The sequence below is a fragment of the Corapipo altera genome, unplaced genomic scaffold (assembly GCF_003945725.1).
Source record: "Corapipo altera isolate COAL_440 unplaced genomic scaffold, ASM394572v1 75, whole genome shotgun sequence".
Classification (NCBI taxonomy): Eukaryota; Metazoa; Chordata; class Aves; order Passeriformes; family Pipridae; genus Corapipo; species Corapipo altera.
This window is the reverse complement of record NW_020884887.1, coordinates 15,316,281-15,341,329: the sequence shown is the minus strand read 5'-3', so window position 1 is coordinate 15,341,329 and position 25,049 is coordinate 15,316,281. Positions and strand designations below refer to the sequence as shown.

General features: G+C 43.4%; 1 protein-coding gene across 7 annotated transcripts in view; it reads left to right on the top strand.

The window, feature by feature from the left end:
• ATP10B (ATPase phospholipid transporting 10B (putative)) overlaps positions 1-25,049 on the top strand; it is a 200,122-nt gene that overhangs the window by 134,587 nt on the left and 40,486 nt on the right. For 2 of the 7 annotated variants that reach the window (XM_027643440.1, XM_027643442.1), the window contains 3 exons: positions 18,414-18,548; positions 19,544-19,827; positions 20,837-21,031. In XM_027643440.1, the coding sequence (XP_027499241.1) occupies positions 19,559-19,827; positions 20,837-21,031 (464 nt within the window). In that variant the 5' untranslated portion in view covers positions 18,414-18,548; positions 19,544-19,558. Of the gene's footprint in view, positions 1-13,163; positions 13,582-18,413; positions 18,549-18,916; positions 19,052-19,543; positions 19,828-20,836; positions 21,032-21,460; positions 23,071-25,049 lie in introns of those variants that run through there. The other 5 variants (XM_027643439.1, XM_027643441.1, XM_027643443.1 and 2 more) reach the window with 5 other exon arrangements.

Here is a 25,049-nt window from a genome sequence, read left to right as displayed (position 1 = left end):
TGTGTGGCTCTGCAGGGCACTGCCCACCCTGGCAGTGCAGATGATGTCTGTGTGGCTCTCAGGGCTCTCCCCACCCTGGCACTCATCTCCTCTGGGTGACTCCATGAGCTGCCTGAAATCTCCAAAGAACTCGCGTCCCAGTAACCTTGGAGACCACATTCCTCCTCCTCCTGCTGCAACCAAAGCGGTGGCAGCGAAGTTCGGTGGCTTTGGGGGGTGTTGCGAGGCTGATTTGTCTGAGGTTTGGAAAAGGGGGGGAGTTTAGGGGGGAAAGGGTGCGGTATTGGGATGTGCCAGGTGTGGTAAACAGGAATGGCAACCCCACCCCTAATGCTGAGCTGTGTTATGCTGCATATGGCTTGTACAAAGACAGGAGAGAGACCATGCAGGGGAGGGACTGTCCATAAATCCCACTCCTGCCAGGGGTGGAAAAGATGGATAACCATTTTGAGAAATATTAATTCAAATTTAACTTTATCTTGTTTCTAACTTGGTGTTTTTGTCTGAAATGAAAATGCTGGAGTATTATGAGCTATAAACAAGCTGGTTTTTTCGTGTGGAAAAGTCAAAGGAAATCATTATGCAACAATTATGCCAGAATAGGCTATACTGTTAGAGCTTAATGGTACATCTCCCTGTGTTGACAAGTTAACTGGCTGCCAAATAGACACAGAGGCCCTGAAGTTATTGCTGCTTCTTTCTGCTGCAGGATATCTCACAAGGTGGTTTCACAGATGAGGACTGAGAATATGAAGTGGATTTTAAAATATTTTATTTTTTTAACAGTAGGAGAAGTGAGCAGACAGCCTCAGATTTTTCTTCTAATTCAATCCACAAGATTTCAATCCGCTACTTAAGAATAAAATCCCTTTTCTCTAAACAAATCAAGAGAACAGTAACTCTGAATCATTCTTATCTGCAGCTTTTCCTAACTGCTTGATCTGTCATTTAACCTGGCATTTTTGTTAAGTGCCATTTTCCATCTGTATCTGTAAAACTGTGACTGTGTTTTTCAAGTTATTTCAATCAGAGAGCTTGAGGAAAGTCATACTGGATAACATGAAAAAAGATATTCTCTTCTCCCAGGAGGATGAACAGTGTCCATGTATGACATAAATCTACTGAGACACAAATCTTCGTGTCACAAACCCGCCTGGGTGTCACTGCTGTCATCTTCCCTTACACACAGGCAAGTGCAATGGAGTTTTTGCTTAAAAGGGCCATTACTGAGCCTTGTGTTACATTTCAGAGCAAAGAAGTTCTGTGCATCAGAGCAGCATGGATGAGTGCCCTGAGAGATGCCCAGGAAAACGGAGTGGCAGCAGCTCCAAAGATTGACCTGCTGGCAAGTTCCCTTCCATTGCTCAGAACCCCCTTCTTCCTCTGCTCCTCTGAGAACTAAATAGGGAGCACAGGTTTCAGAGAGGAAGCAGGAAAAGGTCAGGAAAGCTGCCGTGGCCAATCTGTATCTTAGTTTCTCATCTCTGTTCACTGTTCTGATCCCTGCAGCCAACAGGAGGGAGTGTGTTCTCAGTGATCCCCACCAGGGCAGCAGTTTGCTGAAACCTGTGCCCCAGAAACACTGCTGCAAACTCAGCCTCTTGGCTTTACCTTTCTTTTGAGCACATTTGGGCTGCTGTCAGGTGAATGATGGTGAGGGACTAAGGTAGGACAGATTCCTTCAGAAAATCTGCCTTGGGAAGGTGGCAGATTGTCAGGAACTTGCCTGTGACTCCATCCTGGCTCTGTTGCAAATCTGCCCAGGAGTTCTCAGCAAGAGCCACAAATTGCCAAGAACACTTGAAAATAAGGCTTAAATTATAGTTTCCTGATGTCCTGAAATGTCTGGCAGTAAGTCCTGCTGAAAGCACAACCTGTGCAGTCAGAGGTGGCCCTGCAGTGCCCTGTGAGCTCTGGGGCTGACCTGGAACACCAGGAGCTCATCCCAGCACAGTGCCAAGCACACCAAATGCTGCTGCTGGGCTGTGACAGGCACTGCTGTGCCCTGGGGGCTCAAACACAAGCCCCTGCCCAGCCAGGATCACAGTGACCTGAGCAAGGTCTGACCCCCAGGGCTCTGCAGGGCAGGTGCTAATGGAGAGCTTTGGGAGTTTGTTCTGGCAGTGCCACCAGCAATTTTTTTGTTCAAATGTGTTGCTTGGCTACAAGTCCTTCTTTCCTTTTGAAAGCTCACATAAAAATCTAAACCAACATCTCTGGCAGTGTTGGCTGCTGAAAGAATATATTGCTTTGCAATCAGGAGCTTGAAAATGAAAATGTCCTATAAAGCTTTGCTTCCTTGCCACTTAGCCTGTTCAAACCCTTGTGCCACCCTTTAAATAAAACCTAATAATAAACCCCAGCTGGAATAATTGATGCAGAAAATCACACAGCATAGCATTCTGTATTTATTGTTTGTCTTTTAGTGGCACAGACACTGTTAGTTTTAGTGGACTTGAGAGCAGTTCTTCCAAGTAGATAACATAACTGCATCATGGCTTCTTGCTCTCCTTAACCTTTAACCTGACTTTGCCATCACAATTTTTTAACGTGGGCTGTCTTAAAAGGATTTGCTCCTTTCCATCAGGGTGTGCTGGGCAGTGAGGAGGCAGAGGACAGAACACACCAGGATGGCCATGGCTGGTTCCTGCCTGACCAGCTGGGGATGTTCAAGGAGCAGAGGAAAAGGTTTCTGCCAGGAAATTATGAGAGTTGTGCTGCTGTACTTTGAATAATTTATTCAATAGGCCTGAGTGTGGCTGTGGCTCTTGTTTGCTGACAGTCAAATAACAGCTTTAAACCCCTGAACTATTTATTTGGCACTTACTGGGGTGTGTGAGGTTGGCTTCCCTTCTAATCCTTCACTTCTGATCCTTATCCTTGCTCCCAGTCCTGCAGGACCAGCTCAGCCCCCTGATGCAGCTTTGACACCTCAGCTCCAAGGTCCCTTTGGAGCTCCCGTGTCCCTGCTGTGCCCAGGGGGACAGAGCTGGGCTGGCTGCAGCTCTCACAGCCTCTCCCATCGAGTTGGGGTCACCAGTCCTTGTCCAGCCCCACAGAACTGTGGTACAGTGGCAGGTGGACCCTCTCAGGCAGAATTTTCACATATCTCAGATGGTTTCAATGAAAAATTCACAGTCTTGCTTTTGCTGACCAAGCCTATTCAGACCATATTCTGATCCCAATATACACTTTCAGATTGGTCGTGTCCATTAACTGAGCTTTCAATTAAACCCAGACTTAAATGTTTAGCTGCCAGTTTCAAAAAGGCCTTGGTTTAGTTAAACATAATGAAAATGGTGTCAAAGGAGCTGTGTTAAAGACATTGTTGCAGGTCATTTTTGAATGAAAACAACTGTCATACTTTCCTGAATGTTAATTTTGATTAAATCCTTGAATCCAATAAAACTGCTCTGAATCACTCTGCTAAAGCTTAACTACTTTGTGTTGGAAACAATGCAGGTGTTCCACTTCTGGTGCAGTAGCTAATTAGTTTAACAGCCCTAAAACATGTAATAAACTGATAATTAAAAATAAGGGCACACCACTCATAACAAACTAGGGACATATTATAATCTGGCTACAGAAAAGTTTGCCTTTTAGTCTGTACCTCTCTGGAGCACGAGTGGGTTCTGAAATGCAGAGAGAGAAAAGAGTACATGGTTCCTTCTCCTTTTTCTACTGCCTTGTATAACTTCAAGTGGCTCTAAAAAAAATAAATATTTAAGTTACTTGAATAAAAGGCTGTAACCTTCAGGTCATGCCCACCTCTCCCACAACACCTGCAGTTTATATTGTGTTTAACTGACTCAGTTGACTGAAGGAAGGAGGGCAGTGTGAAATTGGGGAGATTTCTAAGTATGTTCATCAGTTTAAACTCTGGACATCCACAGTGCTACAGTAATAGTGGATGGGGCTATTTTTCCCAGGATATTTAGGAAATTGTTATTTATCCTTTGCTGGATATTTACACCTCCTAAGTGTAGATACTTAATTTAAAGCATTGACCTTGTAGATTTATTTCCCTAGACAGGAAATAATTAGAAGAGACAGGCTCCTTGTGTTATCTCAGACAGATTCTCTCAAATTATCCTCTGCAAGACTCTCACCTTTCCTTTTGGCTAAAGAAAGATTGGAATGTGAATATGGATATTTGGGTAGGGAGTATCTCCCTAGAACTATCCCAGTCACACAGAAGAACTGGTATCCTTGTCAGCCTCTAGTCTGCACATCTCTGAACTTCCTAAAGAAGTATCTCTGGTGCCTCTGTCTTTGGAGATTTGCAGAACCTGAGTGGACAAGGCCCTGAGAAACCTCCTCTACCTCTGAAGTTGGCCCTGCTCTGGCATGGGGGTCTTGTCCAGTGTAAATTATTCTGTGCCTCTAAACTCAACAGTTCAGGGCATAACCTCACAAGAGTTTCCTTTCAAGCTCTCAATTCAGAACAGGTTCATCCCCTACAGCAGGAAAATGAAGGAGAATCCATAAATCTTATATGTTTATAAATGATACAACTATTATTCTAATCTTGATAGCAAGAAGTGTTCTCCCAGTGTATGCCACATTTTCTCTTAGGAATCTCTGGCTTTCACTGTTACTCTTGGAGCTCTCCCCTTTCCTTGAGGTGCTCAGAAAGCAGCAAAAGTCACTTATGCTCTTAGTGAGTGAGAAGAGGGAACAGTTGAGGATCTGGGGAGGGTTTATTTGCTCTGCATCTGCTGTGCTGTTCTCAGACAGTGCTTGGATACTCTGGGTGAGCACCCAGAGCACAGCAGGGAGCAGGTGAAAGGACCTGGGTGACCCTGAGGGTGCTGACGGGGGAACACTGGTCCCTCCAATGCAGTGTGGAGAATGCAGTAGTGCAGGAACACAGGCTGAGAGCACGTGCCCAGAGGATTGTAGATGGCCTGTTAAGTGCTGAGAACACAGTTTAGAGTGTCTCGTTGAGAAGCTCTGATTCAGTTGGCACTTGTTTCCAGCTTCAGCAGCATGTCTGGAAACAGAGAGCTGCTGTGAGTCAAAGCAGGGATCTAGAGAGATGGGAACTGAGAGGGAAAGTACCCATCTGCTGGAGCTGTCAGGAGTGTGTGAGGTTCCCCAGGGGCTGGATAAATAAAGGAGCTGTCTGGGTGGGAGCTTTGAAAGAAAGCCAGATGGCTGCAGTTGCTTGCAAGAAAGTTGATGTGCCAAATAACTTTTTAAATCTCTAATGTGTGAAAAAGGTTTGGCCCTTGACTTCAAAGTGCCAGAGTGCTTGTCATGCTGCCTGGTGCTTTTCTGGCTTGTGTTCTGGCTGTTCTCCCTCCCAGCCAGCGGGGTTTGCTCCAGCCATCCTGCAAACAGCTCCTGAGGTACCTGCTGCTTATCCTGAGAGCTGCCTGCCAGTCCTGCTGCAAACACTGGGGCTGTGGTGTTGTTTGAGCTGGCAGCAAATGGAGAGTTCAGAGTTGTGTGGCTCTGGCTGAATTCCAAATGGATAATTACATTCTGCCCACCTAAATTTCCCCTTCCAGCTTTTGGAACTCTGCTGCTCAAAGCCCTTATGACGGTGTCACTCTGCTCTTAACTGGTCACCACCTTCCACTGCACAGGAACTGCATTTCAGTGAGGGGTGAGGTGACCTTGTGATATCCCCATGGAAAATTGCAAATCCATGTAAAAACTGCAGTTTTCCTGCAAGCCTCATCCCAGCTGCCCTCTCCCCAATGATACATTTCCTGTACTATGTGCTTGTAAAGTAGTTGCCTCTAGTTTACCTGGAAATATTAATTTTTTGAAGTTCTTCTATCATACAGTTACCTTCTGCTGTTTTGGCAATGTCTTAGTTACCTTTTTCTTTGGTTTTTTGTCATTTTTTTATAATGTGCAAGGCATCACTGGCCTCTATCCTCAGTGTTTAAAGTGACCTGAAATTCAGGGATGAGAAGAGATTGTTCCAGAACTGGAGACCCCCTGGAGAAGCTCCCACACATCCAGGATCTGGCCATGACGTTGAGTCAGAACATCTCACCAGACAAAATGAAGTAGCACACAAGTGGGTAGATCAACATCAACACAGTCAGTTCTGCAGGAGATTTTGTCACCCTGGGGCTGGGCCATCCACATGGTGCCTGAATCCCATTTCCCCATTCCCAGGGCCATCTGAAAACTGGTGCTGGGAGTGCTGGAGCTCTGAAGTGGGTAGTGCCAGGTGTGGGTATTGAAGGCTGAAATTATACGTGTTCTCCTATATTTAACTGTAATTAAGCAGACACTTGAGTATCCATTCATCTGGTTTGTGCTTTTTTAGGCTTGCCACCATTCAGTAAACACATCTTTTTAGCTTTAGTCCTCACATAAGGTATATGCACAGGAGTGATTAAAAATGTTAAGCTGTGCAAGGTTGAGTTCACATTAATCTTGTGGAAAATGTGGTTTGATGCCATTTCCACCCTGTCTCCTGCAGCCTTCTCTAAAAATGAAAAAAAAAAAAAAAAGACCCTGTTTTGGAGAATGTGTTCCTCCCTGGCAAAGAAAAGAAAGAGGAACAAATCCTGTGCAGCACATGGGAGAGCTGCAAACTTGCTCTCAGCTTTTGCAAATAGCACTGTAATGAGGCTCCACTCGGAGATCTGTAGTAAAAAATGGTCTGTGATGTTCCTGCCAACAGCACCACGTTCCCTTTCAGGAACCTGGATGGTGTTTGTGCTCTGAGGCTTTGGAAAAACAAACAAGGAGTTGCTTGAGCAATGCAACCTCCAAAGCCTGGCTTGGGGCAGGAGGGTTCAGGGCTCCTGGTGGGATCTAAAGAGGGTTGGGGGCACTTGCACTGCAGCCCCTCTTTGGGGCACTGCCCCGGGGGGCTCTGCAGACTCTCACTCTTGTTTGCACAGAAGTTGTGGTGTATTACTGTCTGAATTTCTACTTGTTTGATTCAAAATGTCTTGCTGTGGAAGGAAAAGGGGAATGATGAACAGACTGGTACCTTAATACCCCGTTTCCCTTTGCATCCAGGCTGCAGAGAAATGTTGGCTACAGCAAAGTCTACAGCAGGGCTGAGCAGTAAAGCTGGTTTTGTTCACTCCTATACTTGTTATGAGGAGTCTCTGCCCCTGGCCCCTCTACAGTGCAGTTTAGTTCAAAGGTACAACTGACTTTGCTTTAGCAGTGACAAATACTGGAAGCCCAGGAAAATGCAGGGTCAGAGGAGATGTGAAATCAATGATACATCTACACTTATTTTGGGAAAGCAACTCTGTTATGTGTAATATATCCTGAAATATCTTATGGGCACTTAAGGCGTGCACTTGGCACATGAATTGGTTCACCTTTGGTTTGAATGTGGTATATTCTTAATTTTTCTTTAGACAAACTGCAAAAGACAGTGGCAGTGCTGTCCCTGGCTCCTGACACAGTTTGCATCAGTCATTTCATGTCTGCAAACCTCACATGGAATAACCACACAGTTCCCATAGGCCTCTCTCATTCTGCACTTAGGACTGTGGTACAGCTGCTGAGGGATTTAATAGTTTTCAAGTGTGGAGGGTTCAGCTGATTTCCCCCAGTGATGGAGCAGCTGCACTGAAGCCAATTCAGCTTCAAGAAAACAGCCCTGAGTGTGACCTGCCTGTGGTTATTGTAATACTTGGGGCATCTGGGAGTTCTAGTGCTGGGAGCTTCAAAGTACAGCTGTGGAATGGCAAGTGTTTTCACCGTGCTCCAGACAGGGAAAATCATGCAGCAAGAAAGGAACAGTGGATGTTCTGCTGCCATTCAGTCACTGTGTGCTATTGGGGTCTGTGTTCTGCTCTAGTACTCCCACATTGCTGTCATTTAATTATAGCCCACTCTGCCTTAGGTCTCATTCAGGTTCCAGGTTATGTTCAGATTTGTTTTGATTCTTCTATTTGTTTGTCCTGCTGCCCTCCTCAGGGCCCTTGGAGTTGTACTTGAGCAGGGGAAGAAGTGTTGGTGCTCAACCTCCCACGGTACTTATTGTTCTCTGAGAGTGTATTTCTGCCACAGACAGTCCTGTCACCAGATTATGTGATTTAATAGTTTGCAGGACCTGTAATAATGAGGTAAAGTAGAACTGGCCAACATGGTGCATCTTCCATTTCAACCAGTAGGTGAAGCTGAGAACATTTATTGGACAGAATTACTGCCTCCCTGCCATTAATAAAACTAAAGGTTTTGGGTAGTGCTGCACAGTTATTTCTCCCTGTGAATTTATGAGGGCATTCGAGGAGAGCTGTTTTTCTTCCCCTGGTTCCCTTTGCCTGCAGTGAGTGATGGTTGTGCCTGCGAGGAGAGCACAGAGCAAACAGTTCATAACTGAAACTGCCTCCAGGAGAGCTCTGCTGGGCAGCAAAGTGCTCTAATGGAGCAGCAGCCAGGGTGGGCAGGCTGTAAAACAAATGCATTGCTACTTAAAGACTTGTCTGCACTCGCTTTATACCTCACTTGTGCCTGATACAGGAAATATTTGCAGTAGAGGTATTTCTGAGCTTCTCAGGCAGCTCTGCTCATCTTATGTGTGCCTTGCCAGTCACCTGCTGCCTCTGTGCCTGTCCTGGTAATCTCTGCAGTGCTGCATGGTGGAAACAACCCTAAAGCTGGGCTGTGAACTTGTAAACTTATGAAACATATGTCCAATTCTACTTCTAGTCTTGCACACTGCATAAAAGGAAAGATTCTTGCTATTTTTTGTTTCTTACACCACATGTACCAGAGAGGAAGTTTTAGTTTCTGTGGTTCAAAAAGGGCACCTTCTAGGTCCATTACGAAAAAAAAGGAAGATTTTAATAAATTTATGTTCCTAATCTAAGTCAGTAGAAGAGTGTCTTTTTTTTCTATAAAAATCTGTAGAATATTTCCCTAAGGGCGCCAAGATAAATATACTGTTTGCACTAAAACATTCATTTCTAATAAATGGCCCTGACCTACTTTAATGCTGTTACATGTGTAATTGGGGCAAACTAATGTGTTAATCTTTCTTTAAAAATGGGACTGGCCTGCAAAGCTGTAAATACAGAAACAAATATATAGGAGATAGAGCCCCAAGTCCACAGTGTCTGCCTGCTGTTTGCCTTTAAAGTGTTGTGCTCTTAAAATCACAGCTGTGAGTTTGTCGGGCTCTGGGACTTGTAAAGTGCTCAGCTGATGTGGGTTAACCCACAGTCTGCACAATTCTACATTTTTACAGGCAACAGTTTAGTGGAATCCTGCTGGGATGAAGTGCAAGGCTGGGACACTGATTCCTGCAGTTTTGTCCATGCTGGGACACTGACAGTCATTTTTCTGTTTGCAGAATGGGTGGTTCATTTACATCAGCAAATCTTTACAGTGACCACCTGGTTAATGGTTGCAAAACAGACAGAGGCCTTTAAATGAAGTGGTAAAGTATTTCTTGTGCTGCTCTTTTGTTGATTAGAGCCAGAATCATTTGATGTGGAATCCTTTAATATGTGAATGCTCTGCCTGTTTATTGACACTGTCACTGCTCACCAGTTCAGTTGTGTCCTGGGTGATAAATTAGGGTTGTACAAACTCCTTGGCACCCCTTTCCACTGAAAAATCACTGAAATGCATTTTCTTTTGTAACCTCGGTGTGTGTGCTGCTGTTCTTTGGGTTCTCATCCATGTACAGCACACCCTGGGACAGACATTGAGAACAGCCTCATGTTGGTTGTACCACTGAGCTCAAGAACCAGCACCACCAGCTTGCAATGGTCTTTGCTTGGCAGGAAAAGGTGGAACTCCCTATAGGATAGTCTTGAAATTGGCTTTGTTTCTTTCAGATTTCTGTAGGAAATCACCCTGAATGTGTCTGTATATGCTGTATAACTGTATTTTATGAAATTATGGGTAATATGTTTTAGAAGAGACCCCAATTTTATTTCTTGGTGTTGTAAAATCAAAAATTCCATCAAGCACATACTTAATACTGGAAGAATTTGATAAAAGGATTGGCAAATGTTACTAGGAAGTCAGGTTATGCAATGCCATGCCCCAGACTAGGAACACTGACACTTCAGTTTTAAAAACAGCTCCCTTTTCTCTTAGCAGGGGCAGTCCAGCTCCTTGGGGGAGAGGTCACAATTAGCTCTTGTGAACAAGGTTCTCAGGGTGTAGGCACTGCCTTTCATGCTGGTGTTCCCTGAAAAAGGGGCTCAGGTCTGACAGATTCCTTGGACTGTTGTGTAATGGCAGGATTGACAGACCTGACCTGTGGGTTTTGTCCAAGAGGAATCTACTCCTGCAAATAGTTTCTTTTGCAGAATTCACATGACAGTAACAAACCATGTCTTGGGGCGCTGCAGTGCAGTGATGAATGAAGAGATGCTGTACCAGACACAGAAATAGATGGTTTTGCCGAAAGACTTTGTCTTCTGCTGCCAAGAAAAGCTGTGAAATCGCTGTGCAGGAGCTGCAGGGTCAGCCTGGTGCAACAGCAACTCCAGATTGGGGTTGTGTTTAACCTTCACCCGCTCGGGGAACATCTCACTCACATTATCTGAGGAGCCGCAAATGTGGCACCTTCACTGCAGGGATGTGACTCCCAGCACCCCATATTTGGGTATTTATAACTTCACTGTGTGCTGAGGGAGTGAGAGGGGACAGCAGGAGCAACACAGCACTCAAGGCAGAGAAGGAAATTAAGAAATAGAAAAGAAGAAGGAACACAATGTAAGGGTTTGAATCTGTCTCTGAATTTAAAGGAAGTTCATTGTTCACAGCAGGTCAGCTGGGCTTACACAAGATAACTAACAAATGAGTAAAATTCCAGGAACTCAGACTGACAACTTCCCAGGCTCATGGTATTGCCTGTTCATAAACAATTATGGTTTCCATCATCCACTTCAGGGTCAGAGCCAAGCCCAGCTCAGTTAATAACTGGAGATGAATGAGCCAAGTGCCCCAGTACCAGCAGGTTGTAACCACCTTCAGGGGGAAGATATAAATTGCAATCAGGTGCTTTTAAAAGCAAAACCATCAGCTTGAAATCACTTCAGTAACACTGTACTAGGCTGCTCTGACAGGAACACCACCTTGGGATGCAGTGGTGGAGAGGCTCTTCCACACACTCTAGGACCAGTTGTAACAGTTCAGGGTTTGTTGGGCAGACTTGGCTGCAGGTCTCTCCTGTGTCAACAGGATAAGCAAGAAGAGGATGATAAGACCCTTTTTCCTCTGACTCAAGAACAGATTCATGCCCTAGTGCAATTTCAGTCGAAAATGCTGTATGTGAAAAGTCAGCCTAGAAGTGGATTTATTTCTCCATCAGACTCACACGGCATTTGTGCTTATTAATGCTTTTTGTTGTGCTTGACTTTGAATGTCATCTGGTTTAGGTCATAATGAAATGGAGTACTTTGAATAACCAGTCTTTCAATTTGCATCAGAAATCAGCCATCCTACTTTACAGGCAAGCAAAAAATATTTGCTCTTTTCATTGAAACCTTGGCTGCAAATCATCAGAGTGCCTGTCTGCTTCGTGTTCTGCTCTTTAATTACAGAGTAATTAAAACCTGAAATTTGGGCCAGTGTTTGTGATGGTATAAAGTGCTACAACCAAAAAATAGTCCTCAGAACAGATGAACAAAACAGCTTTGCATGAGTTAGAATTTAGTATCTTAAATTCTTGGGTATTTTAGAAATTGAAGAATAATAGCAAAAAAGGGGTTTGCTATTTTTCATTTAAGGCTATTCTTCAGAATGTTTTCACAGTCTGATACTTATCATTCTGCTTTAAAGGCACATTTCAGACTTAAGTAATATTGAACAGAATTAAAATTTCCTCCTTTCCATTGGTTAAGTAGTAATTAACAATACAGGTTATGATAATATGATCTCAAATGTTGCAATCAGATGGAAGTGAAGATCAGATTTGGAATTAGATTTCTTAACTTCCTTTTGGGTTCAGTCTTAACATTTGCTGCTCTGATATCACTTTGATTCCACTCTGCCTCTCATTTTTGGAATCAGACACCTGGTTGCTCGTTATCATGATGATTTTGCACTCATGCAAAGACTGCACGAGTAATTTGCTGCAAAGCAACAAAAAACAAGCCTGGGGAGTCTTCAGTGTGCCAGAGGCACATGTTTGCTTTTTATCTTAAGGTTTTTTATGCTTTCAGACCTTACTGAAAACACAGAGCTTGAACATAGACTGGGAGAGGGAGTTTGACCTTCCAGAGATTCTGACAGGGAAGGATCTGCCCCCAGAGTGAGGAGATGCTCAGAGAGGGTACCAGCCTCTGTTAGACCCAAAATAGTGCCAGTGTGGAGTGTGACACCCTGTGCCTCCTGTGACACACCCTGTGCCTCCCTCAGCCCATTCTCCTTGGCCTTGCCTGGTTTTATACAGTAACTACCCTGCTGAATAACAAAGAGGTGCTTCATCAGGCCTGGCCCAGTTCTGCTTCACAGTTCTGCTCTTTACATGCAATCCCTGTGTGCTCTGAGTGCAGCCTGAGTGAATGGAGAAAAAAAAGTTTTCTGAAATTTTCCTAGATCTCACTTTTTTAATGTGCTTTTGAATCTCTGCTTGTGGTACCTCACTGCAGCACCTCTGATATTCTGTAAAGACACAGTTTCTGAAGGGACTGGGTTAAGTTCTCTTGCTTCATGTATTTTTCTCCAGGAATAAGATGACATTTCCCAAAATTACTTAATAATTACTGTTCCCTCCAAAAGGTCTGGCTTGGGTCACCTTGCAGGACAAACCCAGCCATTCTTTGTCTCTGTGGGACACTGTAGACCACTTCTCCCTGAATTCCTGCTTCAGGAAGAGCCAGACTGGTTCCAGCAGATTGAGGCACCTGCAATAATTTGCAGTGTGAGTGGAGCAGCTTCACCCTCTTCCCAGCACTGCCCCTGAGCTGCTCCAGTGACTCGTTGCTCTGGAACAAGGTGACATTTCTTCAGGTAAATGTTGTATCTCTGTGACCTGGCAGAAGGAGGAACAAGGAAGATTGCAGAGGAAATGAGATATAGGTAGAATATTGTGGTTATAAACCTTTCTAGGAAAACTAGCCTTGACCTGGCACAGTGTAAACTTTGGTCTCTCAGATTTTATTACCATGGGTTTGGGGGGAAATCCTCTGCCAACAAGGGAACTTTTGTATTAGACTATTTTGTGGCATCATAAAATAGTTTCTGTTGTATTATCTTATTTTACTATCTAGTTTATTTAAATGCAAATATGTGCATCCCAATTACCTTATTGAGGATGACAGTACAGGATTAAAAAAGTGAAAGAGATAGGGTTGTAGGGAATCTTGCTACTGTTTTTAAAAAGGAGTTGATGCTTCCAAGGAGCACTTCACAGGTACATGTTATTATTATGCATTTTGTGCTCAGATTCTTTTATTTCTGGTGATCTTCAAGGCCAAGGAAACCTGTGAGCAGGAAAGGGGGATCATCTTCCTGCACCTTAACCTGTGTCCATCCTCCCCCAGTTCCCGTGGTCCTCCCAGGTCTCCTGGTGTTCTCCCTGTGGTCCAACACTGCCAGGAAGGAGTGTCTGGACTGAGAGGATTTTCACATCCTTCTTTCAGAAATGTCTGACAACAATTGCTCTGGACAGGACCAGAACAGGTTTGTGCTGTGCCCACCCCTGATTCCCCACCCAGGAGTTACTGGATGTTCCCCCAGTAATGCTTGTGATTGGATCCTGATGGAGCTTTCCCTGGATCTTTGATTGACATGGAGCTGTGCCCTGGTGAATTGGCAACCTTTTTAGCCACTCTGCTTTTCTTTCCATTCACATAAATAAGTAACTATTCTCTTTGAGGCACTTTAACATTCAGATTTGGGGAACCGAAATTAGAGTCAGCACATTCTGACAAAAACATAGTTGCATAAAAGGTTTTTACATATAAAGGATCTTCTGGTCACTTTCCAGTTTATTTTCAATTTTTCTGCTTCCTTTTGGAATTTTTCAGCATTGCTGAGTTCCCACATGAACATCTGCAACATAATTTTGATCCTAAGTGCTTTATAATCATACACTCTATAAATATTAGATTGTCTTTTAGAGGCCACTTCACTTTGATTTTGAATATTAAGTGGAACAAACAAAAAAAATTATTGTTCAGACAATTGCTCTAATTTTGGTGTCCTCATTTCTGGGCTAAAATGTAACTAAATTCTGCCATTGCTGGAGTTTGAAACACATGGTCTTCTAATTAAGTAGTGTGCAGGACCACTCAGAGAGCTGGAGATAGAGGCATACATTGGATTGAAACAAATATTAGTCTCTTTTCAGTAGCAAAAAAAGACTTTTGAATAGCCAGATGAGAGCACAAGGGAATGATTCCCCAACCTGCAGCAATGGGAATGTTTCTCGTGTGTTATATTCAGGAAAACAAGAGAGCAGTGCACAAAGCCCCACACAGACAGAGACACTGGGCTGGATGGGTTTCAGCTTTCCAAGGAAATCTTTGCTGATTAAAGGAGCTCCCAGCACAGTGGCTCTACAATTTGCCTCACTTTGCCTTCCCCTGACTCTGACCTGCCTCCCCCCCCACCATCCCTGTCTCTGTGCTTTCCCTTTCCCCAGGATCTGGCTGGAGGTGGCTTATCCCAGGGTTTTGCTGAGGCCACCTGGTTGTGTCTGCCCTGGAAGTTACTTTGCTTACACTGAGTTACTGCAGTCACACCTCATTTATGTTTTGGAGGGCTTCTTTCACTCTGTTACTCCAGTACTGGTTTTAGGTTGTTCAGGGCCCAACAAGAAAATTGATAACTGGGCCCAAAATTCTTCAATACTTTTCAAATCCTTAAAGATGGACTTTTCCCAGCCATGTTTGAAATTTATATGAAAATATGTATGCACATAAAACATTTTGAGGATGTGTAGTGGAATTCACTGCCATAGGAAGCCACAAGAAAAGTCATGGAAACCACAGCCCTGGCTGCCCTTTCAATCTGACTCTCCAGGTAGCACCTTGCCATTCTGGACTCTGTAAAAGCTCTGTGCAAGTCTCACTTCCCAAAGTGTCCTCAGCTGCAGAGGTGAGGGGGCAGAAGCAATGCCCTTGTTGGAAGGTGGGAATGGTGCACTGGGAGAAGTCCAGTGGCCCAAATGTCCCAAGAACAGCCCCCCAGAGCTTTGGGTGTGCTGGCAGAGGGACACTCCTTGCACCAGCCAGAGCATTTCAGTCTAACTCTCTATTTAACTGAGCACATAATGTGGAGACCAGAGCAAGCTCCTTATTCACAGAGTGGAGTCAAACACAGCACCCAGCATCCCTGTTTGCAAGCTGGAAACTTCCTTCTTGAATAATATCTGATAATCATCCTTGTGTGCATGACCTGGATGTCAGCAGATGCTGAGAGCACATCTATTTTCAAACCAGTCTTAACAACCCAGCTGCAGCCCTGGGGAAGAGTGTTGTGCCTGAACATGCTCAAGCTCCAGGAAAGTTCTGCATCAGGCACTGAAATCTGGTCTGTCCTCAGCACAGAGTCTTCTAATTAACCTATTATTGCAAGATTTTGGAGTGTATTTCCAGAGGAGAGAGAATCTAGTCAAGACATGAAAAACGTGCCAGTGTAATTCAGTAATAGGGGAGTGAAGCCCTGTGGTCTAATGACACACCAGATTTATGAAAAGCTCTTTTCTGTTTTTCCCTCACAAACACAAACTTGCACTCAAACCCATTAGATAATTGTTAATCCATATTACATTTATCTTGTTAGTTGAATAACAACAGTCTGCATTGACCAGCTTTTTTTGAATGAAGCAGATTTTTTGAGCTCTTTTTTAATTCTACAACATTCTTTCATACTGCAAGTCTTATGTCTCTAATTTGAAAGGCTAAAGGATAATTTTAGGCTGTGGTCTGTATCCTGCTAATCAATGTAACTGCCTTCCTCATTCTTCCCAATCTCCTTTCCTTTTTCCGGTAGTCTTAACCACAAAATATTTTCTGTGAACTGTGACTGAGGAAGAGTTTCTGTACAGTGTCACCAAAAAATGAAAGACATTTCTAGGAGGTAACTACAAAGCAGATATAGAAGTTTGTGGCTGAAATGTCTGTAATAGCTCACTTGGTACTGTTTATCTCCTTGACCAAACCTTCCCTGGCAAGGCTCTTTTTAGTGGGTGTCACATCATCCATATGAGCATCAAGAAGAAAAATCACTGATGCTTTCTTAGGAAATAAAATAAACTAAAAGTTTTGGAATAATTGAATAATATTTTAGAGGGGACTTATGTTAATTTATGTCTTCTTGCCTTAGAAGTGAAGGTGTAGAAGTGAAAATATCAGCTTTTCTTCGTTGTAGTTCCTGCTGATGCACATATCTGCATCTTAGTGCTGATTCTGTTCTCACAGCCCTGATTTGCAAAAATAAGCTCCACCCTGTCTGAAATTTTGCCCTGAAGTTCAGAAATACCCAACCAGCTTTTGAAAATGAGATACAGACCTTGCCTTTCTTTGATAGCTCTGGAAGTGACTGCTTTGTGTTGCTGCCTTTTGCAGCTGTTTTTCCATGTGCCCGTGAGCAGGATTGGTTTTCTTTTGATGTGGATCCATCGTGCCCTTTGATAAACAGCACAGGAGGCACGGTTGTGTAAAAACCTTTGTGCACACACAGGAGGGACAGGATTCCTCTCTCCAGCCTCTCAGGTGTGGGATGCAGAGATCTGAGCCTGTTGTTTGGCAGGAATGAGGCAACTTCAAAAGAGAGAGAATTGTTTTCTTATTGCTGCCTTCTGATGAGCTTTCTCTTCTGGTCAGCAATACCTTTTTGTGTACAAGAGTCTTCAGAAGAGAGAGAGCACTTGAATATTCCTGAAGTTTGTGTCAGAACCAATCCTTCCTTGCTGACAGCACCAGCACAGCTCTCCACTGCAGTTCTGCTTCTACCACGGAAGGGGAGAGTTTTCTTTAAGATTAGAGGAGATAAAGCACCCAGAGGGAGGATGCCAATCATACAATGAAAAATTGAGAAAGGCTCTTTGCAAGATCAACACAGGGATGCAAGAGGAAAACTCTTACCATCAGTGGTCTGTTGCAACATTCCTTTTACAAAAAGTATTTCCCAAATACTTTTGCTGGCTTACAATTGCAGTACTCACAAATGGAAGATAAACTCCAAGCATTTGGGGATAAAAATGCCAAATTCTAGCAACTGCATGCAAACTTCCCTCTGATTTCTTACTTGTTAAGTCTCTTAACAAGAAAGTTCACAACTTGTATAAGAATGCCAAGTTCCCAGTATAGTATGACATATATAAAATAATTTTAAAATAGGCATAAGCCTGCCTGAGAAAGCTGGAGCCAGAGAAGTATGAGGTAGTTTAACTGGGATGAGCAGAACTCTCTGAACAGGTTGGAATCCACACTTGGAAAGGGCTGGCTGTGATTCCTTCTACCTCTGCAGACCCACTGTGCCTTCCAGCTCTTCTGCCAGCAAAAGGAATGTATCTTTATCCTGTTTCTCTCAAGTTTCCAAGTGTGTTCCCATGCCCTGGATACTTTATGTTCTGGATACAGGCAAGGGCTGCCTGTGAAGGGTTATCAGGGTGCAGGTAAAGCACCAGCACAGATTTTCCAGATGGTCAGGGCAGATACAGAGTTCCAATCTTATCAATGGGGGCAGTTCCATTCACTGATTGAATGCAGGAAGAAGGAAATAAAAGAGACTTTCCCAAATGGTGGCCTTTGGTTTTAGAAGGTGGAGTTAACAGCTCTGATTGCAGTGGATCCATCCCTGCTGTGTTCACTACACGTGCAAAATCCCCCCAGAGACAGGGCAGGGGATGGCTTGTCACCAACAGGAGCTTTTCCATAGTGCCACTACAAAACTGTCAGGCAAAATATGTCCCTTCCAGGAACAGCATCATGCACTCTTTTTAGCAATACAAGTTGGATGTTTTAATCCATATGTACATGGCAAAAAAAAAATTGTTTAATGCCATTGTTGCATTGTTCCAAATTCTGTGCATTCTCTGCCTGATGGTACCATATGCCAAAGGGCACCCCAGGTTCTCCAGAAGGGATATGTCAGTCCTCCTTTTGTTGCTAAGGAGTTGTGACTTTTCAAGAGCTGCCTGACAACTTTGTGGATGGTCCCATTTTAATTTACAGTGCATTGTTCGGTTCACTCTTTCACCAAACATCAGAAATCTTGAAAACATTCTGGGACATACTTTCTTCCATAGTTTTGTGGGAGAGGTGCAAAGATTTTCGTTCTTTCTTTATTGCCTCACTTTCCAGAGATTTTGCCGAAGCTTGTGAAATAATGTGAGTGCTCATCCAGCCTCCTGTGCTAACACCAGCTCACACGTTTCCCCTCTCACATCTCAGCATATCTGGGTGTGTAGCTGACATTTCTTTGTGTGGCCAACTTACCTTTGCTATAAATAGATTATAGTTTAATCACTTGTATGTTGCTTATCTTGTTTATTCCAAGTGCAGGAGTTCAGGAATTGAGACACCAAGACATGTTTAACTTTCTGCCCCTCTCTTGATACTGCAGTAACTCCTCTGGACAGTTAGAAAAGTGACAAAAAGTGGGAAGGAGAGCTTTTCCTAAAAGGAAGAATAAAATAGGTAATGATCCATTATAATTTTATATAATGAATTTTATATAATGAATAATAATACATCTCTGTGAGTGTAGAAACTTTGAGAGGCATCTACACATGGAGGGACAGCACTTGTCCTAGGCTGGATTGCACTGATGTTTTCTCCCTAGAAAACCAAATGGGAAAACTGTGTCTGCCCTGTTGGATACTGCCCACAGTCCATCCCTCAGGAATGGAATGGAAAGAAAGAGGACAAAGAGGTTCTGGAAACAGAAGCTTCCCAGCAGAGTGGACAATGAGACAGCAGCAGAGGGGAATGGTCCTGGCCATTCCTCTTGTGACTCACCTGAATAATTCCTCCAGGCTGCCTCCCACTTATTAGCTTTTGTGGCTTTAAGGACACAGAGGGTTCTTTTTGTCCCCCTTGGTTTCCAGGTCTGACAAGTGCTGAGCTGGTGTTGGGCTGCACTGAGCTCTGGCATTTTCCATTCAAACCAGGTTCCTTTGGAGACTCTGGAAAACTGTTACGTGAGTGTAAATGAAATTAGGATGATGCTGCAGTTCTTTATTGTCTGAGCTATTAACATTCAACACCTGAACCAGTCCCCTTTTAAGTAAGAATGAACAGGAAAGGGTATTGTATGAAAGTCAGACGTTTGAAGAAAAATGCCTGAGTAAATTTGGTGGCACTTTATGACTGAGAAAAAAGATAGAGAGTTCGTGATGGAAAAGCCATTGTTCCCCTCTGATAAATTGGCTTTGTCCACGTTACTTTGGTTTTATAACACACGGAAAACACATTTTGGATTATTTTTCCCCCCAGAGATAGAAACAGATTTTTCCATATTGAAGATTTTGTTGTATCTTTTATTCTGTGCATTCTCTGAGCTCGGAAGCTGAACATGCAATGCAGGGAGCAGGAGGATTGTTTGTGGTGTTAAACCTCTGCTCACAGACACCAAGTGAGTTTTCTCCAGAGTGGAACTGTTTGTCAGTGCTTGTCATGCCTTTGTCTTGCAGCCTGACCCCCTGGCAATGGCTTTCTCTGTGGACTCAGCTTGGTACCGTTGGCAGCGCCTGGGAGCTCCATCCCAGGCTCCATCAGAATCCACCCCACTGCTGCTTCCTGGCAGAGACAAACCAAAACTCAGCCTGAACAAATGGAGAGTCATCTTTCCTGGCAGTGGGAGACAGTGGAAAGACTGGAAACAAGCTTCTACCTTTTATTCTGGAAACGAGATACAGACCACAAAATACACATGGTTCACTTTTGTGCCCCAAAATCTTTTTGAACAGTTTCACAGGTAAAAAAAATCGTTCAGTGATCCATGAGATTCCAGGAGTCTCTCTGAAACAGTGACATTTGAGAGCAATGGAGAAGGGCCATGTGTAGTGGCCACAGGACTAACACTTAGGTGGTGATTATTTGTAAGCAAATGTCACTCAGTTCACACTGAAATGGAGGATTAAAGCAAGTAAACACTGGCAGTGTCTGACACTGCTGGGACCAGCTGTCTTGTTTGAATGCTGGAACAGTTTTCTTTGTAAAAATTCCAAATTTTTATTTAAAAATCCCTCTGGTTTCATAAACTCTTGATTTTTAAGAACACAAAGAGGATTCATTGGATGTGTTGAGAAAATATTGTGGATTTCAGCAACTCAGTTTTGATATCTTTTTAATGTCATGAAGTGACTCTCTACCAACCCATAAACAGTATAAATGTATGTGCAAGTGCAGGTCAGCTTTCTGTCCAAGTGCTCATTTCAAATTATGTACCCCCTCAGCAGAATTAATCATGTCAAAAAGATGCCCAGGGAAATATCATTATGATAAAGAGAAATGAAAATTGTATATTCATCTCTAGCCTTGAAATCTTCATTCTGTATATTAGATTTACACATTCATAATTTGACCTTCCACTTGTGGAATCCTTCATGGATTCCTGACCGGGACATTTCATTCATTGGTTTGTTTTTTTAAGGTTTCTTTGGCTGCTGTTTGATTTTGTGCTTATTTTCAAGACTGAGGCAGTGGGGGGTCATTAAAGACCTTGGAGCTCCTGGTAAATAGTGTTTGTAAGATGTGGGGAAATGGAGTTAGCTATAATAGTATGAAAATGTATCTCACAGGCTCCTCTGAAGAAATAATTATCATCTTGGTTAAGCAACTGGTTAATCCATTCTGGAGAAAGGAAAAGGAGGGCATAGGAGTGGAATGGTTAATGTTCCTTTGACACAAAATGGGTGTTGTTCATTAAGGAAAAGACACATTTTCATTTCTGACTACTTTTAATTTATTTTCTCCCTTTTCAGGCTGGGCAATCTTTGCTTCTTCTTTCTGGTGGTTCTGATCTGGTTCCCACAAGTGGAAGTCTTCCACAGGGAGGTCACTCTGCTGCCTCTGGTTGTGGTGCTGCTTCCCAGCATGATTAAGGATGCTATTGAGGACTACAGAAAACACCAGTATGACAAGACAATAAACTCCTGTAAAACCAGGGTATATGACAAGTAAGTAAACAAAACCAATTATTTTCCCTTGTGTTTATTGGGGCGGAAACTGTTCATCTGGTTGTGCAGTAATTCCCTCATTGACCCTTTGGAGCACTGTAAAATTGGAAAAGCTCTTAGAAAAGAATTTTTTCTACCTTTAAAATGCCTTACTTATCTCACTGAAATCATCTCAGTATCACTGGAGCTTTGTTCCATGTCCCAGCAGTGTGTGCTGATATACAGGTTTCCATTCCAAGTTTTCAAACCAGCTTGCCAACCCACACAACATCCTCTCCAGGGAGCAGAAGGATCTGGAGGAAAAATGAAACTTATCCAAGTCTGGAAAGGATAACTGAGGCTGTTTAAAAACATGTAAGATGTTTCACACTGAACCCATTAATAAAGAATAAGTGATCAACAACATTCAAGGTGAATCACGATCAGGAACTGAAAAACAATTTCTAGGGCTTCCAGTAAGCAGAGGGATCAATAGATGGGATGGTACAACACCTGCAGGGAGCTGTTTGCTCAGGAGTGACTCAGAAGGAAGAAATACTTTCATGTGTAATTGTTATTGCAACATTTCCATTTCATCAGAGTTTCTTGTCCAAGCACCAACTTGACTTGAGACTGCTCAGCTTATCACTGTATAATGCAGTAGATAAGAGTTTTCATTTAGAAGAAGTTTAAATATTTAGGTCTCTTCCTTTTTTCACCTCCCCTTAAAACCAGACTACAGAGAAAATATTACTGTGCTTTGCATACCTGTCATTAGCTCTCCTGGAAATTACATATTCATGTGGCAGAGGCATGAGGACCAAAGGGGGAGAAGAAAAGAGAGACTGGAAGGAGTGACTGGGTAAGAGAGGAGGTTTTGGGTATATCAGAGGAGAAGGGTTGGTCTGAGGGGCAGTGCAGGTACACTGCCCTTCACTTGCCTGTGTCTGTGTGTCATCCCCAAAACTGCCAAATCAGAGGTTTGCTGGGTTTGGGGGGTGGGAGTTGTTGTTCAATAATCCATGTTATGATCCATGTTATGATCATGAAAACAAGTAGTAGATAGAGGAAGTAAAAGAGAAATACTGTCTGAACTGAGCTTGGAGCAATCTCGTGTTGACATCTGGGACGTGAAGCTCAGCCCATCACCTTTGAGCTTCCTGGCAACTCCCAGGGCCATAAAATGATCCTGGAACTCCTGGAGTGACCTGTGGAAATCCTGGGAGTGTTCTGAGGTCTGTCCCTGCTCTGGGGCGGAGCAGAGGCACCCTGTGAGCAGAGGCAGTGCCAGGGAATGGTCTGAGCCAACAGGAATAACCCAACATTCCAGATGCTTCTGTCCCGGCGAGGTGCAGCCCCAGCAGGCTCTGGGCCCTGCAGCTGAGTCAGGCTGAGCCCTGGCCCGGGGGAGCTGGAGGCTGGAGCAGAAGGAGAGGCAGCTCTGGGCTTCGGACACCTCAGCTCTTCCCTCCACCACTCAGGAGTTCATTTGGATTATTGAACTCTTCTAACTTGGTTGGTTTTCAATTTGAAGCTACTTTTTGAGAGGAAAACAAGATGTCAAGGAGAATTGTTCCAGGCTGCTTCTCTAGAATGGTGTGGAAGAAACATTTCTTCAAAGAAAGCTGCTGCCGCTGTGGTTCCCCAGACACTGAAATCCAAAATGAGGAGCTGGAGAAGAGAGGAAAAGGAAAGAAAAGAAAGAAGAAAAATGAAAACAAACGAGTGATCGTCTCCAATTTGCCCTTTGGAAGTCAGAAGTGGAAGGAAAATCCAAACAGACACTACGGCTCCAATAAAATCAAGACCACAAAATACACCATCCTGACCTTCCTCCCCAAAAACATCTACGAGCAGTTCCACCGCTTCGCCAACGTCTACTTCGTGTTCATCGCCCTGCTGAACTTTGTGCCAGTGGTGAATGCCTTCCAGCCAGAGGTGTCTCTGATCCCCATCTGTGTCATCATGGCCATCACAGCCATCAAAGATGCCTGGGAGGACTTCAGGAGGTACAAGTTAGACAAAGAGATCAATCACATGGGGTGTTACATCTACAGCAGGTGAGCTTTGGGCAGCTTTTGTTACTAAAACCGTGGGGTTTGAGATCTTTTATCAATGGTGAGGCTTTTTGCTGAAAAAAATTAATACATTTCCAGCTGCTGGGAAATCCCGGTGATTAAGTGAAATGGGGAAAATTCAAAGCCACTATTTCCCACCTGGTATTTGTACTGATACAGGGGAAGATTTTGATTTTTTTCTTAAAGCACTTTTAGACTGGGAAGATCAGTTTGAGTTTCATGATACTGGTGTGGCTGTGGGCCTCTTGGATGTGGAGAGCACTGGAAAGGGGTGCTCGAGGAGATACAAGCAACTGCTTTTCTAAGAAATCTTTGGGAGTGTTTAATTTTATCTGTGTAAAGGGGCACAGAACAAGATCTGTCATGGGACTTGTTTGCATTCTTAGATGCCAAGAAACCTCTTAAAGTCTTGGCCCTTTGAAACCCATTTAATGTTGTACTCTACTCTGGAGCTTTCAAAATGAAACTGTAAAAATGCAGTCTAGAAACAGGAGATAGTGACATGTGCCTGTGTTTAGTCATCCCTAAGTGAATTAACTGCGTGTTAGTCTGTGCTCACTTAAAATGCTTCCTGACTTCTTGCTCTCAGGACTTTCCTAAATTTGAAAATTATGTTTTATTGTATCAAAACTGTTCTCTCAGCAAAGTAGCAAATGCCTTCTCCCTGTTAAAATATCACATCTGGGAGTCAGGAGTGCAAAACTTTCCATCTCTGTGGATGTACCTGTCAGCCCTCCAATTAATCAGCAGTGCTTTACATAATGTGCACTTTCACAGGCAGGATCTTGCAGAACTTTGGCTTTTATCACACGGGGCTGTCATTTCTCTTTGTTTCTCTTGCGTGTGTTTGTCAGGTTTTTATTTTTATATCCTGCTGGTTAAACAGAAAAACAATGGATTTGCTTGTTTAGAGGCTAGACTTATCCCCAAATATAGATAATGATTTGTCAGAAACAAAACTGCACTGCTCTCTTTGCCAACTTGTCCATAAGAGAAGGCACTTGACAAGTTCCTAAATAAGTTCATTTAAGATTCCTCCTCTCCCACAGAGGAGAGTGTCAGTAATTGGAGCTCTTGGGGTAGGGAGGTAAAGCTGCCTCCTCTGCCTGTCTTGGAGACAACAATCTAGTTGGATGTCTGAATGTTTCCAGTGTTGCATTAGCCCATGAGGCAATGGATTATTTGTTAACACTTGTTAAAACCACGATGAGGGAAAGGTGGGGCAGTGGGTGCTACTGAATGAATCCACAGAGGAATCTTAGTTGTTTCCTCTATACAGACAGCAACCATGTTAATTTAGATCTGAAAGCCTTTTACCACAGGAACATGAGAAGCAGGGAATACAGTAAAACTTGTTCTGTATAAGGGAAAAATGTCCCTCCTGGAATTACAACACACATTCAGACCCAGGTTCAACTCACAGCTGTGAGTACTCTGTTATGCAGAAACATGACATGGGCCTGCCTTAAAATTGGGTTTCCCATGCCATAAAAAAAGATGTTGATCTGCTAATAAATCCTGCCTAGAATCTTGTCTTTCACCCAAGTTTTATGGCCTGAAAAGGTGATGTAAGGGAAAGGAAGATGAGAAGGGCTTCCGACTGTAGGATTCATCCTGTCTGAAAAGAACGTGGGTAATTACAGTTGCCATCAGATCAGTCACCACAGCTTATTATATCATGAATAATTTTAATCAGGCTTCTCCAGTGCTTTGGGAAGCTGATATTTCTTGTTCTTCTTGCTGGCTGCAAAGTCATGGAAGAGAATGATGTCTTCTAATTTTCTTCCTTCTGAATCATCTGCTGGAGGTGATTTTTTTAACACAGGTGAAAGTCTTTTTGGGACCCTGCATATTTTGTTAATCTTGTGGTGTCAAAAAGTTTTTCTTAATAGAGCAACTGATCTTTCATCCTAAGATGAGGGATTACTTAGATTTTAAGGGGTAGTCTTGGAGTGCATATG